Source organism: Coregonus lavaretus (assembly GCF_964263955.1).
Source record: "Coregonus lavaretus genome assembly, contig: HAP1_SCAFFOLD_48, whole genome shotgun sequence".
In the NCBI taxonomy this organism is placed as follows: domain Eukaryota; kingdom Metazoa; phylum Chordata; class Actinopteri; order Salmoniformes; family Salmonidae; genus Coregonus; species Coregonus lavaretus.
The window spans coordinates 4,243,449-4,260,619 of record NW_028163311.1 but is presented as its reverse complement, the minus strand read 5'-3'; the positions used below and the strand labels follow the sequence as shown (position 1 = coordinate 4,260,619).

Genomic DNA, 17,171 nt, shown 5'->3' with positions numbered 1-17,171 from the left:
TACAATCTTTTTCCTATTATTATAATTGTTGTATTGTGTTCTCCATTGTTGGTCAACATTTCACTGTTAGTCTACACCTGTTGTTTACCAAACATGTGACAAAATGAAATGACTACTTATTTAGTTAGTCTTCTAAAACTATACTGAAAAAATATATAAACTTGACATGTAAAGTGTTGGTCCCATGTTTCATGAGCTGAAATAAAAGATCCAGGATATTTTCCATACGCACAAAAAGCTTATTTCTCTCAAATTTGGTGCACAAATTTGTTTCCATTTCTGTTAGTGAGCATTTCTCCTTTGCCAAGATAATCAATCCACCTGCGAGTTGTGGCATATCAAGAAGCTGATTAAACAGCATGATCATTACACAGGTGCACCTTGTGCTGGGTACAATAGAAGGTCACTCTGAAATGTGCAGTTTTGTCACACAACACAATGCCACAGATGTCTACATTTTGAGGGAGTGCACAATTGGCATGCTGACTGCAGGAATGTTCACAAGAGCTGTTGCCAGAGAATTGAATGTACATTTCTCTACCGAGAATTTGCCAGAACGTCCAACTGGCTTCACAGCCGCAGACCATGTGTCACCATGCAAGCCCAGGACCTCCACATCTGGCTTCTTCACCTGCAGGATCAGCTGAGACCAGCCACCCGGACAGCTGATGAAACTGAGGAGTATTTCTATCTGTAATAAAGCCCTTTAGTGGGGAAAATCATTCTTATTGGCTGATGGGTGGGCCTGGCTCCCAAATGGTTGGGCCTATGCCTTCCCAGGCCCACCCATGGCTGCACCCCTGCCCATTCATGTGAAATCCATAGATTAGGGCCTAATGAATGTATTTCAATTGACTGATTTCCTTATATGCACTGTACCCCAGTAAAATTGTTGAATGTTGTGTTTATATTTTTGTTCAGTTAAAATCTTACCAAAAAACTGATGATGAATATGTTTGGAAAACTGCATTGATCTGCCAATGAAAAATAATGTTTGTACATGAATTTGTACTGGTCAACCTCTCCTCCTCTTTTGTATTCAGTTCTTCCATATTAGATCTGACAGTATGAATGGTTCTTATGGTTGTATTCAGTTCTTCTATATTAGATCTGACCGTATGAATGGTTCTTATGGGCTGAGTGCCTGGAGTGACTCCAGTCATACCAAGTTTTCTTTGACCCTGTGATCTCACCAGGACAGAACCACCAGATGGTGGCAGTGATGTACCTTTCATTGATATGAATGCTCAGAGTGAAAGACCTGAGTACTCACATGTGATGGCCCACATAAACCCCAACCTTTCCTATTGTGTTAGTAAGGACCACAGCATATTAGGCAGCCATTGTTCAAAATGTGTTCATACATACGGTACAATGGGAGGGGGTGTGGCTTTCACAGGGGACCAGGAAGTTGATCTCAGACTTCTATTTAGGACTGGGATCCTATTCAGAGTTGACAGATTACAAACCCAGCCTGCCTCTCTCCTTCCACACTGATTCTAAACCTACAGTCACCTAGTCCTGATTGTGACAGTGGAGCCTAGTTTGCATTGCAGGATCTAGAGATGGCATCAGTAGACAGTTTTCCATTGGCCTAGGTTTATTTGACAAAAAAACATTCAGCAAAGAAATCATTGCAACATGATGGAAACGGCAGATACAGGAGACATTTTCTAAAGATCCACAAATGTTTTATCTTTTCAACAGGGGCAGGAAAACATTGAAGAACCACAGTGCAATGCCGCGAAGGTGTAAAAAATGGCACTGCTAAAATCAGAGATTCTTCTCCTGAGTACATACCTTCGAATCTTGAGTACACACCGACGTCCCCTGTATTAAAACTTACATATAGGACTTCAAGTTGTAAAATAGTGAACAACTCCTTTAATGTAGTGGTAGGTGCTATGAAAGGGATGTAAAAAAACAACAACGATATAATGTTGTATTTTGTTTATTAGTCCACTGTTAATACAACGGCAAAAATGTTGCATGTTAGCAATTAAGTTTTCAAGATTTAAGTACAGAGAAACAAGTGTGATGATGCAAATGAGGAAAATGTTAATTGCATACAATTTGCATCATCACACTTTTTGCAATGTACTACAGTGTTTCCCAATCCTGGTCCAGGGAACACAAAGGGGTGCCCTTTTTAGTTTTTGCCTTAACACTCACACAGTGGACTCAACTAAGCAACTCCAGCCTTTGAATGGAATAAGGTATGTGAGGGCAAAAACAAACAAGTACACATTTTTACATTTGAGTCATTTAGCAGACGCTCTTATCCAGAACAACTTACAGTTAGTGAGTGCATACATTATTATTTTTTTTATACTGGAATCGAACCCTCAACCCTGGCATGCCATGCTCTACCAACTGAGCTACATCCCTGCCGGCCATTCCCTCCCCTACCCTGGACGACGGTGGGCCAATTGTTCGCCGCCCCATGGGTCTCCCGGTCGCGGCCGGCTACGACAGAGCCTTTTGGGACCAGGATTGGGGAACACTGCTGTACTGAAAGTCCTCCATCTTGAGAACTTCACTGCTGACACGTACATTTTTGGGGATTGTATACAGGGTGAGGAAACCGATGTGTACATTTGTAATTTGATTGAACTATCCCTTTAATTAGAGTTATTTTGGAGTTACATTTAGTCAGAGGTGCATTTGCTCTAAGCATGTGCTATAAATAAACATTATTTTATTTGATAAAGAAAACGTATTTTGTCATCTCTTAAGAAGGATAGGCCAACCGAACGAGTGCTTCCACACTCCCTTAAAAGACCTTTGCTTGAAAAACGAGAAAAAAGTGGCAGTAGTACGGTTTGTCAATTTTGAGACGCCATAGACCCCTTTCTGTGTTAACAAACATAGCTGCAAGAGGGGGATGGGCGCGAGTTGGTGGCAGAACAAGGGGGAGTTCTTATAGAACGGCAGCAAAAAAAAAGCCTCTATTTACATGTTGCTTATGAGTGCATTTCACACTACTTTGGATTATACTTGGATTTTAAGGTTCATATGAATGCCCTGCTTAATATAATGTTTGTGTCATCATCACAAATCAACTGCATTATACTTAAAAAACACTTCAACTTCAACCAGTAAAATGGCTCTTTGGCTATATTTTGCTATAGGCTATATCAATAATCGTTAGCATTTACATTTTAGTCATTTAGCAGACGCTCTTATCCAGAGCGACTTACAGTTAGTGAATACATATATATTTTTTTTATACTGGCCCCCCGTGGGAATCGAACCCACAACCCTGGCGTTGCAATGCATTTCTCTATCAACTGAGCTACATCCCTGCCGGCCATTCCCTCCCCTACCCTGGGCCAATTGTGCGCCGCCCATGAGTCTCCCGGTCGCGGCCGGCTGCGACAGAGCCTGGATTCGAACCAGGATCTCTAGTGGCACAGTTAGCACTGCGATGCAGTGCCTTAGACCACTGCGCCACTCAGGAGTACAACTGCTGCATCCAAAATTGTTATTTTGCAAAGATCACAACCAAATATAATCATAGCGGCTGTTCAAGCAAGAATCAAAACATAATTGTAAGCATATGAGAACCCAAAAAAAGTTATTTTGTTTAGAAGTACAAATGTAAATCTAGACTACTGCCACCAAGAGTCGCACGCATCTGTTTGTGACGTCAGTGTGTCATGTCCTGGAAAAGGGTCTATAGCCACTTCCTCAAAATAGTCAGAAAACTCAAGAAATCTGTCTTTAATGTTGATATTTTTGCCGAGGAGATCTTAGTCGTGCAATTTTACATCTAACTAACATGTTTGGTTCAGTATTTCTCAATGAAAAAACCTGCATGAAAACGAGTCTTCTCAAGTTTAATGACAACAAAGACTTTAATGAAGAATCCCTACTGTTGACTAATCACCAACGCAGGGGCGTAGACTTCGGCTACCGACTTGCCTCAAGGAAAAAATGTTGTGTTCCCGAAAAGCCGAAAAAACCCTTACCGAAAGTCCAAAACGAAAACCTCACAAAATGTTGTCATAATATATGCACAAACTCTTCCGAACTGTTTCGGCTGGAAAGCATTCTGACGCCTTAAAGGCTAACACAAAGTCTGTCTTACAATGGTTTCAGTAGTCCTACATTGTCACAAGGTATAGATTATACCCCTATTTAGACCTGAAGTAGCAGACAGTCTAAATCCAGATTAGTGACAATATCAGAACGCTTAAACCATTTGTAACATAATTATTGTTGGCCCAGCATAAAGTTTGAGATTTCCTTTCAACACCATGGAGTGAATCCTTACCACTGCTACACCTGGCTATCAGCCACCGGAGCAAAGTCTGGCAGCGAAAACGTTTATTCAGCCTCAATTACGGCCTTAAAAAACATAGCTGATATGGCTGACTTGCTTAAACAAATATGGTTTCTACTGACTCCTTCTGGATTTGTGTAAGTCAATAGGAACTGCCGAGTTAAATAAAGGTTCAATAATATTAATAAAATATGTACATATTAAAATCTCCACTGTAAAACACACAGGGTGTTCACTCCTTAGGCCTACCTTCCTTTCTGCGTCGGACTTCGGCCTCATGTCTGGGGTGGAAAATCTACTTCTGAAAGTACCATGCTTAGATGCATAATAACATCTCAGATTGAACTCTTCGCAAACAGCGAAAGTTTCGTTGCAAACAAGACACACTGGTTTGATATTGTAGAAATACGATGAATATATTTTAATAGAACAGGTAGGACTATTAATATCTCCCGAGTGGCGCAGTGGTCTAAGGCACTGCATCGCAATGCTAGCTGTGCCACAGCCGGCCGCGACCAGGAGACCCATGGGCGGCGCACAATTGGTCCAGCGTCGTCCAAGGTAGGGGAGGGTTTGGCCGGCAGGGATGTGGGTTTGTTTACCACGGGGGGCCAGTATGAAAAAAACAAACAAAAAAACATGTATGCATTCACTAACTGTAAGTCGCTCTGGATAAGAGCGTCTGCTAAATGACTAAAATGTAATTAATATAGACATTGGTGATTTTACCACTATAACCAGATGGACATTATTATGTTATGGTCATTGAATTGATTAGCCCACTAACCACGTGTTAAATGTGTAGTGTACCTACACTGTGTAGGACTATGAATTGGGCAGCTATAGGCTATTTGTTAATAGGCTAATTATGTTCTGGCCCGCAGACTAGCTACAAGCTCAGCAACACATTGACTGGAGGCCAAACCTAGTTGCCAACCCCCCTATATTGTAAATTCAATCTGGTTGGTATAAGATTGAAATGGGAAAATAATGTACCTGTGAACACCCTATGAAATAGCTCCCCAATACCGTCTGATGTATATATTTAATGTATTACATGAATGGTGACCACAGCCCTTCCGCCAATCCATTTAAAACGTGTTTGACTGTGTTTTTTCCCACTCTGCTGAATGTATCCAATGTTCCATATCAAATGTGTGTCCTATTATGACACATCTGGCAGTTTCTTCTCTCCATGTTTCTTGGCCTAGTATCATTTTTTTTACAAAAATCTGTGTTTTTTGTTCACTACCATGTCAGGAAAATACCATGTTACTGGTGCAGCTACCATGGTATTTCCCTGACATGGTATTACAATGAAAAATATACCACGGTACTATCATGTTTATTGGGTCACTACAGTGGCAGGAAAATGCCATGGTATTTGCACCAGTGCCATAGTATTTTCCTGCCTTGGTAGTGACCCAAAACACATCATAGTACCATGGAATGTTGTTGTTCATTTTGTAAGAGCTGTCCTTCACATCGGAGTGCTAATGCTGGCTCTTTGCGTCTCTTGACCATGTCGCGTGGACCGGGCACAAAGCTCAAGGAGCGCTCTCCACTTCCCTCCTGTAGTTATTTACCAAGCCTGATAACACATCACTCCCGACAGACACAAGCAAAAACTCTTGCATGAATGTAGAAGCCTATACACCTAAACACTAGCGATCTGACCTGCTGTATTGCATGGAAACTGCAGGCTACTAACAACAGCAGCTACATAGTCTAGCCTACTATGGCCCTGTCCCTCTGGCCAGGGTAAACAAAGAGGTCATGTTGTGTCTTGTATATACAGTATAGGTCATTTGTTTGGGAGAATGTGAATGGGATCAAATTTGGTTCATATATAGACACTAACTATTTGATATAAAACAGTTTGTTTCATTTAATTATACACAAGAAGATGTTGCCCAGAACAAATTAATGTACAAACAGTATTTTTCATTACATTTGAGTCATTTAGCAGATGCTCTTATCCAGAGCGACTTACAGGACCAATTAGGGTTAATTGCCTTGATCAAGGGCACAACAACAGATTTTTCACCTAGTTGGCTCGGGATTCAAACCAGCGACCTTTCAGTTACTGGCCCAACACTCTTAATGGCTAGGCTACCTGCCGCCAGATCAATTAACTTCAATACAGTTATCCAAATAAATTCATAATCAATGAATAAAATAATGAATCTAATTTTAAAAGATAATTTAAAAAACACAAGTAGTCGATTCATAGCCTTTTTATCATTAATAAAAGTTGTTTAGTAATATAAAATAATCCACCCAAACTAATGCTGAAAACTGATCATCACACCATCTTTATCTGATATACACTGAGTGTACAAAACATTAGGAACACCTTCCTAATATTGAGTTGCACCCCCCTTGTCCTCAGAATAGCCTCAATTCGTCAGGGCATGGACTCTCCAAGGTGTTGAGAGCGTTCCACAGGGATGCTGGACCATGTTGACTGCAATGCTTCCCACAGTTGTGTCAGGTTGGCTGGGAGTGGATCTCTACTCCGAATAGCTTGTTCCATCTCCTCCCACAGATGCACAATTGGATTGAGATCTGGTGACTCGGCAGGCCACTGCAGTAAGCTGAATTCACTGTCATGTTCTTGGAACCATTCCTGGACAAGGCTTGTTGCATGGGGCATAATCCTGCTGAAAAAATCTACACTGCTCGAAAAAATAAAGGGAACACTTAAACAACACAATGTAACTCCAAGTCAATCACACATCTGTGAAATCAAACTGTCCACTTAGGAAGCAACACTGATTGACAATACATTTCACATGCTGTTGTGCAAATGGAATAAACAACAGGTGGAAATTATAGGCAATTAGCAAGACACCCCCAATAAAGAAGTGGTTCTGCAGGTGGTGACCACAGACCACTTCTCAGTTCCTATGCTTCCTGGCTGATGTTTTGGTCACTTTTGAATGCTGGCGGTGCTTTCACTCTAGTGGTAGCATGAGATGGAGTCTACAACCCACACAAGTGGCTCAGGTAGTGCAGCTCATCCAGGATGGCACATCAATGCGAGCTGTGGCAAGAAGGTTTGCTATGTCTGTCAGCGTAGTGTCCAGAGCATGGAGGCGCTACCAGGAGACAGGCCAGTACATCAGGAGACGTGGAGGAGGCCGTAGGAGGGCAACAACCCAGCAGCAGGACCGCTACCTCCGCCTTTTTGCAAGGAGGAGCAGTAGGAGCACTGCCAGAGCCCTGCAAAATGACCTCCAGCAGACCACAAATGTGCATGTGTCTGCTCAAACGGTCAGAAACAGACTCCATGAGGGTGGTATGAGGGCCCGACGTCCACAGGTGGGGGTTGTGCTTACAGCCCAACACCGTGCAGGACGTTTGGCATTTGCCAGAGAACAACAAGATTGGCAAATTCGCCACTGGCGCCCTGTGCTCTTCACAGATGAAAGCAGGTTCACACTGAGCACGTGACAGACGTGACAGAGTCTGGAGACGCCGTGGAGAACGTGCTGCTGCCTGCAACATCCTCCAGCATGACCGGTTTGGCGGTGGGTCAGTCATGGTGTGGGGTGGCATTTCTTTGGGGGGCCGCACAGCCCTCCATGTGCTCGCCAGAGGTAGCCTGACTGCCAATAGGTACAGAGATGAGATCCTCAGACCCCTTGTGAGACCATATGCTGGTGCGGTTGGCCCTGGGTTCCTCCTAATGCAAGACAATGCTAGACCTCATGTGGCTGGAGTGTGTCAGCAGTTCCTGCAAGAGGAAGGCATTGATGCTATGGACTGGCCCACCCGTTCCCCAGACCTGAATCCAATTGAGCACATCTGGGACATCATGTCTCGCTCCATCCACCAACGCCACGTTGCACCACAGACTGTCCAGGAGTTGGCGGATGCTTTAGTCCAGGTCTGGGAGGAGATCCCTCAGGAGACCATCCTCCACCTCATCAGGAGCATGCCCAGGTGTTGTAGGGAGGTCATACAGGCACGTGGAGGCCACTCACACTACTGAGCCTCATTTTGACTTGTTTTAAGGACTTTACATTAAAGTTGGATCAGCCTGTAGTGTGGTTTTCTACTTTAATTTTGAGGGTGACTCCAAATCCAGACCTCCATGGGTTGATACATTTGATTTCCATTGATAATTTGTGTGATTTTGTTGTCAGCACATTTAACTATGTAAAGAAAAAAGTATTTAATAAGATTATTTCATTCATTCAGATCTAGGATGGGTTGTTTAAGTGTTCCCTTTATTTTTTTGAGCAGTGTATTTTGCAGATGGATCCACTGCTGCCATGAAGGGATGCACCTGATTGGTAACGATGTTTAGATATCCTGTGGCATTCAAACATTGCTCCACTTTTATCAAGGGGCCCAATGTGTGCCATGAAATCCCACCCCACACCACACCACCACCACCAGCCTGCAATGCTGACACACGGCATGGATGCATGTACTCATGGTTTTCTCCATACCTTAGTCATCCCATCAGTGTGAAACAGCAGGAACCGGGATTCATCAGACCAGGCAATGTTTTTCAAATTCTCCAGTGTCCAGTGTTTTCATTCCTTAGCCCACTGCAGTTTCTTGTTTTCTGCTGAAAGCTAATGGGGATCCATAATAAATACACCACAACTACATCATTAAGGATCATAGCTTTCACCTGGGTTCACCTGGTCAGTCTATGTCATGGAAAGAGCAGGTGTCCTTAATGTTTTGTACACTCAGTGTATGTTGTGTCTACTAGTTCACTCCCACAGAAAACTGCAGATGTGACCTTGAGCAAGGCACTTAACCCTAATTGCTCATGTAAGTCGCTCTGGATTAGAGCGTCTGCTAAATTACTAAAATGTAAATGTAATGTACCACCCAGTTAACCATCAGACTCCATTGTGAGACGCCTCAAATAGGATATTCAACCTTAAAGGCAAATTCAAGGTCATCTCAATATCTATACAGTAGAAGCTAACAAAACACACCAAAACTGACCAGGTGAACACTGATCAGTAAAGTAAAGAGATGCTAACATTCTATAACGTTCCCTTTGATTTTGAATTTTAGGACCCCTTTAGTTATAAAAATATATATTTAAAAATGAATTTGGCCTTTACTACTATATCCAATTGAAACACATTGAATAACACATTCATAAATGGCCCAAAAACAGACTAATGGTGAAGACGGATCATCACATCATCTCTATCTGATACATTCAGTACAATGTAGTATTTCATTAGGATCCCCAGCGGCTACTCTTCCTGGGGTACAAACAGGAAACACAAAAAATACATAAAATACATCATCAAGCACTACATTTACAATTTAGTCATGTTGCGGATGCTCCCATCCAGAGAGACCCACAGCTAGTGCATTCATCTTCTGATAGCCAGGAGAGACAACATAGTGGCTACTAAAAACTCCCTATAAAGCAGGAACCTAGGGAGAAACATAGAGAGGAACCAGGCTCAAAGGGGTGGCCAGTCCTCTTCTGGCTGGACCAGGTGACATATGTTTACATATCAGTAGGCTGTACAATACAAAAGGGAGAAACATAGAGAGGAACCAGGCTCAAAGGGGTGGCCAGTCCTCTTCTGGCTGGACCAGGTGACATATGTTTTCATATCAGTAGGCTGTACAGTACAAAAGGGGGGGGGGGGGGGGACTATTCTAAAAGTTGGTAAGAGTCGAAAGCTAAAAAGGGGCAAAAGTCGTGAAAATTATGAGCCATATCATCCTCAACAGCAAACACAGGTTCTTAGAAATGTTTTCACATTTATTAAAAACAATACCTTATTTACATACAGTTGAAGTCAGAAGTTTACATACACCTTAGCCAAATACATTTAAACTCAGTTTTTCACAATTCCTGACATTTAATCCTAGTAAAAATTCCCTGTCTTAGGTCAGTTAGGATCACCACTTTATTTTAAGAATGTGAAATGTCAGAATAATAGTAGAGACAATTATTTATTTCAGCTTTTATTTATTTAATCACATTCGCAGTGGGTCAGACGTTTACATACTCTCAATTAGTATTTGGTAGCATTGCCTTTAAATTGTTTAACTTGGGTCAAACGTGTTGGGTAGCCTTCCACAAGCTTCCCACAATAAGTTGGGTGAATTTTGGCCCATTCCTCCTGACATTGCTGGTGTAACTGAGTCAGGTTTGTAGGCCTCCTTGCTCGCACACACTTTTTCAATTCTGCCCACAAATGTTCTATAGGATTGAGGTCAGGGCTTTGTGATGGCGACTCCAATACCTTGACTTTGTTGTCCTTAAGCCATTTTGCCACAACTTGGAAGTATGCTTGGGGTCATTGTCCATTTGGAAGACCATTTTGCGACCAAGCTTTAACTTCCTGACTGATGTCTTGAGATGTTGCTTCAATATATCCACATAATGTTCCTTCCTCATGATGCCATCTATTTTGTGAAGTGCACCAATCCCTCCTGCAGCAAAGCACCCCGACAGCATGATGCTGCCACCCCCGTGCTTCACGGTTGGGATGGTGTTCTTCTGCTTGCAAACATAACATTATTTTACTCCAAACATAACAATGGTCATTATGGCCAAACAGTTCTATTTTTGTTTCATCAGACCAGAGGACATTTCTCAAAAAAGTACAATCTTTGTCCCCATGTGCAATTGCAAACCGTAGTCTGGCTTTTTTATGGCGGTTTTGGAGCAGTGGCTTCTTCCTTGCTGAGCGGCCTTTCAGGTTATGTCGATATAAGACTCATTTTACTGTGGATATAGACACTTTTGTACCCGTTTCCTCCAGCATCTTCACAAGGTCCTTTGCTGTTGTTCTGGGATTGATTTGCACCAAAGTACGTTCATCTCTAGGAGACAGAACGCATCTCCTTCCTGAACGGTATGACGGCTGCGTGGTCCCATGGTGTTTATACTTGCGTACTATTGTTTGCACAGATGAACGTGGTACCTTCAGGTGTTTGGAAATTGCTCCCAAGGATGAATCAGACTTGTAGAGGTCTACAAAATTTATTCTGGGGTCTTGGCTGATTCCTTTTCATTTTCCCATGATGTCAAGCAAAAAGGCATTGAGTTTGAAGGTAGGCCTTGAAATACATCCACAGGTACACCTCCTATTGACTCAAATTATGTAAATTAGCCTATCAGAAGCTTCTAAAGTCATGACATCATTTTCTGGAATTTTCCAAGCTGTTTAAAGGCACAGTCAACTTAGTGTATGTAAACTTTTGACCCACTGGAATTGTGATACAGTGAATTATAAGTGAAAAAATCTGGCTGTAAACAATTGTTGGAAAAATGACTTGTGTCATGCACAAAGTAGATGTCCTAACCGACTTGCCAAAACTATAGTTTGTTAAAAATAAATTTGTGGAGTGGTTGAAAAACAAGTTTTAATGACTCCAACCTAAGTGTATGTAAACTTCCGACTTCAACTGAATATGGACAAGCAATGACAGAGCGGCATATACAGTAGAATATTATAGAATACAGTATATACATATATGGACAAGCAATGACAGAGCGACATGGACTAAGATACAGTAGAATATTATAGAATACAGTATATACATATGAGATGTGTAAAATGCTTCACAACATCAGCTGAGCTAAAAGTTCCTGTTGTTATTTTTGTAATGTGCCATAAGGTTTATTTTATTTTATGTTTTTTTTAATCTGGTTTTATTGCTAGTTTGAGTTACCTGGCAGAGAGTTCCATGTAGTCATGGCTTTATTTAATACTATGTGTTTCCCAGCATCTGTTCTGGAGAGGCTAACATTCTATAACGTTCCCTTTCCTCTGCACAGTTCTCTCACAGAGAGAAACAATAGGATTACAATAGAGTGTTACTCTTTCTTAATGTTATCAAATTCACTGTTACCACTTCCTTTCTGAGGTGAGAATGTAGTGACTTTAATCTTAACTGGTCTGAGACAACTGATGAGGCTTTTCTCTTGTGTGTGTTCTCTGATGACCTTTTAGCTCAGCTGATGATTTAAAACATTTTACACAATTAGAACAGGAGTAAGGCTTCTCTCCTGTGTGTGTTCTCTGATGACCTTTTAGCTCAGCTGATGATTTAAAACATTTTACACAATTAGAACAGGAGTAAGGCTTCTCTCCTGTGTGTGTTCTCTGATGAACTTTTAGCTCAGTTGATGTAGTAAAGCATTTGACACAGTCAGAGCAGGAGTAAGGCTTCTCTCCTGTGTGTGTTGTTTTCTGATGAACTTTTAGCTCAGCTGATGATTTAAAACATTTTCCACAGTCAGAGCATAAATAAGGCTTCTCTCCTGTGTGTGTTGTTTTCTGATGAACTTTTAGCTCAGTTGATGTAGTAAAGCATTTGACACAGTCAGAGCAGGAGTAAGGCTTCTCTCCTGTGTGTATACATTCATGTCGTTTTAAGTTGCCCAGTAGAGAGAAACTCACCCCACAGTCAGAGCAGAAGTAAGGCTTCTCTCCTGTGTGTGTTCTCTGATGACATATTAGCTCATATTTTGTTTTTAAAAAACATCCACAGTCAGAGCAGAAATAAGGCTTCTCTCCTGTATGTATACGTTCATGTTGTTTTAAGTCACCCAGTCGAGAGAAACTCTTTCCACAGTAAGAGCAGGAGTAAGGCTTCTCTCCTGTGTGTGTTATCTGATGAACTTTTAGTTCAGCTGATGATTTAAAACATTTTCCACAGTCAGAGCAGAAATAAGGCTTCTCTCCTGTATGTATACGTTCATGTATTTTTAAATCCCCCAGTCGAGAGAAACACTTTCCACAGTCAGAGCAGGAGTAAGGCTTCTCTCCTGTGTGTATACGTTCATGTCGTTTTAAGTGACCCAGTCGAGAGAAACTCACCCCACAGTCAGAGCAGAAGTAAGGCTTCTCTCCTGTGTGTGTTCTCTGATGACGCCTTAGCTTAGTTGATGTTGTGAAGCATTTTCCACAGTCAGAACAGGAGTAAGGCTTCTCTCCTGTATGTATACGTTCATGTGCTTTTAAGTGGTCCAGTCGAGAGAAACTTGCCCCACAGTCAGAGCAGGAGTAAGGCTTCTCTCCTGTGTGAATACGGTGGTGAACTGTCAGAGATTGTGATGATGTGAATCTCTTTCGACATTCAGTACATGAATACAGATTCTCTCCTGTGTGTATTTGTAGGTGTATTTTTAACTTTGATAGAATTGGGAAAATCTCCTCACAATGTGGGCAGTGGTGAGACCTCTTAGCTCTGTGATCTTCCTGCTGTTGCTCTCTGGATGTAGAGAATGTCTCAACATGGTCTCCTGTTGGAACAACATCAGAAGAACCAGTCAGTTGGTGTAATATACAGTACCAGTCATAAGTTGACACACCTACTAATTCAAGGGTTTTTCTTTATTTTTTACTATTTTCTACCTTGTAGAATAATAGTGAAGACATCTAAACTATAAAATAACACATATGGAATCATGTAGTAACCAAAAAAAGTGTTAACCAAATCAAAATGTTATATTTTAGATTCTTCAAAGTAGCCACCCTTTGCCTTGACAGCTTTCCACACTCTTGGCATTCTCTCAATCAACTTCACCTGGAATGCTTTTCCTACAGTCTTGAAGGAGTTCCCACATATGCTGAGCACTTGTTGGCTGCTTTTCCTTCACTCTGTGGTCCAACTCATCCCAAATCATCTGAATTGGGTTGAGGTCAGATGATTGTGGAGGCCAGGTCATCTGATGCAGCACTCCATCACTCTCCTTCTTGGTCAAATAGCCATTACATAGCCTGTAGGTGTGTTGGGTCATTGTCCCACTAAGCGCAAACCAGATGGGATGGCGTATCACTGCAGAATGATGTGGTAGCCATGCTGGTTAAGTGTGCCTTGAATTCTAAAAATATCACAGACAGTGTCACCAGCAAAGCACCCCCACACCATCACACATCCTCCTCCATGCTTCACTGTGGGAACTACACATGCAGAGTTCATCCGTTCACCTACTCTGTCTCTCACAAAGACACGGCTGTTGGAACCAAAAATCTGACATTTGGACTCATCAGACCAATGGACAGATTTCCACCAGTCTAATGTCCATTGCTCATGTTTCTTTGCCCAAGTAAGTCTCTTCTTATTATTGGTGTCCTTCAGTAGTGGTTTCTTTTCAGCAATTCGACCTTGAAGGCCTGATTCACACGTTCTCCTCTGAAAAGTTGATTTTGAGATGTGTCTGTTACTTTAACTCTGAATAATTTATTTGGGCTGCAATTTCTGAGGCTGGTAACTCTAATGGACTTATCCCCTGCAGCAGAGGTAACTCTGGGTCTTCCTTTCCAGTGGCGGTCCTCGTGAGAGGCTGTTTAATTATAGCGCTTGATGGTTTTTGCGACAGCCCTTGAATAAACTTGAAAAGTTCTTGAAATTTTCCGGATTGACTGACCTTCATGTCTTAATGTAATAATGGACTGTCGTTTCTCTTTGATTATTTGAGCTGTTCTTGCCATAATATGGACTTGGTCTTTTACCAAATAGGGCTATCTTCTGTATACCACCCCTACCTTGTCACAACACACCTAATTGGCTCAAATGCATTAAGAATGAAAGAAATTGCACAAATGAACTTTTGATAAGGCATTCCAGGTGACTACCTCATGAAGATGGTTGAGAGAATACCAAGAGTGTGCAAAGCTGTAATCAAGGCAAAGGGTGGCTACTTAGAAGAACTTAAAAGTATAAAATATATTTTGATATGTTTAACACTTTTTTGGTTACTAAACGATTCCATATGTGTTGTTGAATAGCTTTGATGTCTTCACTACTATTACACAATGTAGGATGTAGGAAATAGTAAAAATAAAGATAAACCCTTGAATGAGTAGGTGTGTCCAAACCTTTGACTGGTAATGTACATGTCAATCACATTTATTTTTTGAAGCCCTTTTTACATCCGCAAAGTCACCAAGTGCTTTACAGAAACCCTTCCTAAAATCACGAAAGATCAAGCAATGTAGATGTAGAAGCACAGTGGCTACTAAAAACTCCCTATAAAGCAGGAACCTAGGGAGAAACATGGAGAGGAACCAGGCCTCTTCTGGCTGTACCGGGTGGCGCAGCGGTCTAAGGCACTGCATCTCAGTGCTTGAGGCGTCACTACAGACCCCCTGGTTTGATTCCAGGCTGTATCACAACCGGCCGTGATTGGGAGTCCTATAGGGCGGCACACAATTGGCCCAGCGTCGGGGGGCAAAAGTCTTGAAATTTATGAGCCATATCATCCTCCACTCACTATCACAAGGGTTAGTAACTACACAGACTAATTTCATAGAACTTAAAACACTGGCAGTTTGTCTACTTCACTTCCTTAGTCTACTCTCTGATCACTCCAGATAGTGAATAAAACACATGCTGGCAATACTGGTGTCAAACCATGCAAGTCTCAGTAGCACAAAATAACATCTACCTTTTCATACAAACAGATCATCATGAAACAGTTCAACTGCAACTTTTCATGCACAGTGAGAAGTTGGAACAAACACAAACTTAATTAGATAGAACCTGCTCTTACCATGAGAAACAGATTTCCCAATCTTCTCCTCCTCTTCATCTTTAATGTTGACATTCAGCTCCAGTGTTTGACTGCAGTCTTCCAGCTTCACTGATGCCATCTCTGGATCCTGCAGTGCAAACTGGGCTCCACTGTCACAATCAGGACCCAGTGACTGTAGGTTTGGACTTAGTGTGGAAGGAGAGGGGCAGGCTGGGTTTGTCCTCACTGTTGATGTTACCAGCCTCATCCCTGAGTTGGCAAGTAGTAATAAAGAGAAACGGAAACAAAAGTTATTGTCTTGACAATTCAGGCACATTCTTTATTCTCTAAAAATATTTTGTATTTTTCAATCATCTAATTCAGTGTTTGACTGAAAAAGTACTAATTTTGGGTGCCGGAACTGTATATAATTCGGTGCAGGAGCCCCACAATACCTTTGAGCTAATATTCTATAAGAGGAACATGAGCTCAAGCAGTAGACATTTCAGGTGCTGATATTCAGCTCTGTTGAGCTTCTGTCCAAGTCAAACACTGATCTCATTTTAATAGATCAGGTAGCTAAGAATTGACAACAAATAATTAACATTACAAAGTACACACTACACAATGTACAGTTGAAGACGGAAGTGTACATACACATTAGCCAAATACATTTAAACTCAGTATTACACATTTCCTGACATGTAATCTTAGTAAAAATTCCCAGTCTTACGTCAGTTAGGATCACCACTTTATTTTAAGAATGTGAAATTTCAGAATAATAGTAGAGATAATGATTTATTTCAGCTTTTATTTCCTTCATCAGATTCCCAGTGGGTCAGATGTTTACATACACTCAATTAGTATTTGGTAGCATTGCCTTTAAATTGTTTAACTTGGGTCAAACGTGTCGGGTAGCCTTCCACAAGCTTCCCACAATAAGTTGGGTGAATTTTGGCCCATTCCTCCTGACAGAGCTGGTGTTACTGAGTCAGGTTTGTAGGCCTCCTTGCTCGCACACGCTTTTTCAGTTCTGCCCACACATTTTCTATAGGATTGAGGTCAGGGCTTTGTGATGGCCACTCCAATACCTTGACTTGTTGTCCTTAAGCCATTTTGCCACAACTTTGGATGTATGCTTGGGATCGTTGTCCATTTGGAAGACCTATTTGCGACCAAGCTTTATCTTCCTGACTGATATCTTGAGATGTTGCTTCAATATATCCACATCATTTTCCTTCCTCATGATGCCATCTATTTTGTGAAGTGCACCAGTCTCTCCTGCAGCAAAGCACCCCCACAGCATGATGCTGCCACCCCTGTGCTTCGCGGTTGGCATGGAGTTCTTCGGCTTGCAAGCATCCCCCTTTTTCCTCCAAACGTAACGATGGTCATTATGGCCAAACAGTTATATTT

At 41.7% G+C, this 17,171-nt stretch overlaps 1 protein-coding gene across 1 annotated transcript; it reads right to left on the bottom strand.

Moving 5' to 3' along the window:
• Positions 1-11,936: 11,936 nt before the first annotated feature.
• On the bottom strand, positions 11,937-16,019 carry LOC311118297 (uncharacterized protein). Its single transcript, XM_084193120.1, has 2 exons — positions 15,795-16,019; positions 11,937-13,541 (listed from the first exon to the last, which is right to left on the bottom strand). Exons 1-2 carry the CDS (start codon positions 15,892-15,894, stop codon positions 12,184-12,186), a joined length of 1,458 nt encoding a protein of 485 aa, XP_084049246.1. The 5' UTR covers positions 15,895-16,019; the 3' UTR covers positions 11,937-12,183.
• Between the last annotated feature and the right edge of the window lie 1,152 nt (positions 16,020-17,171).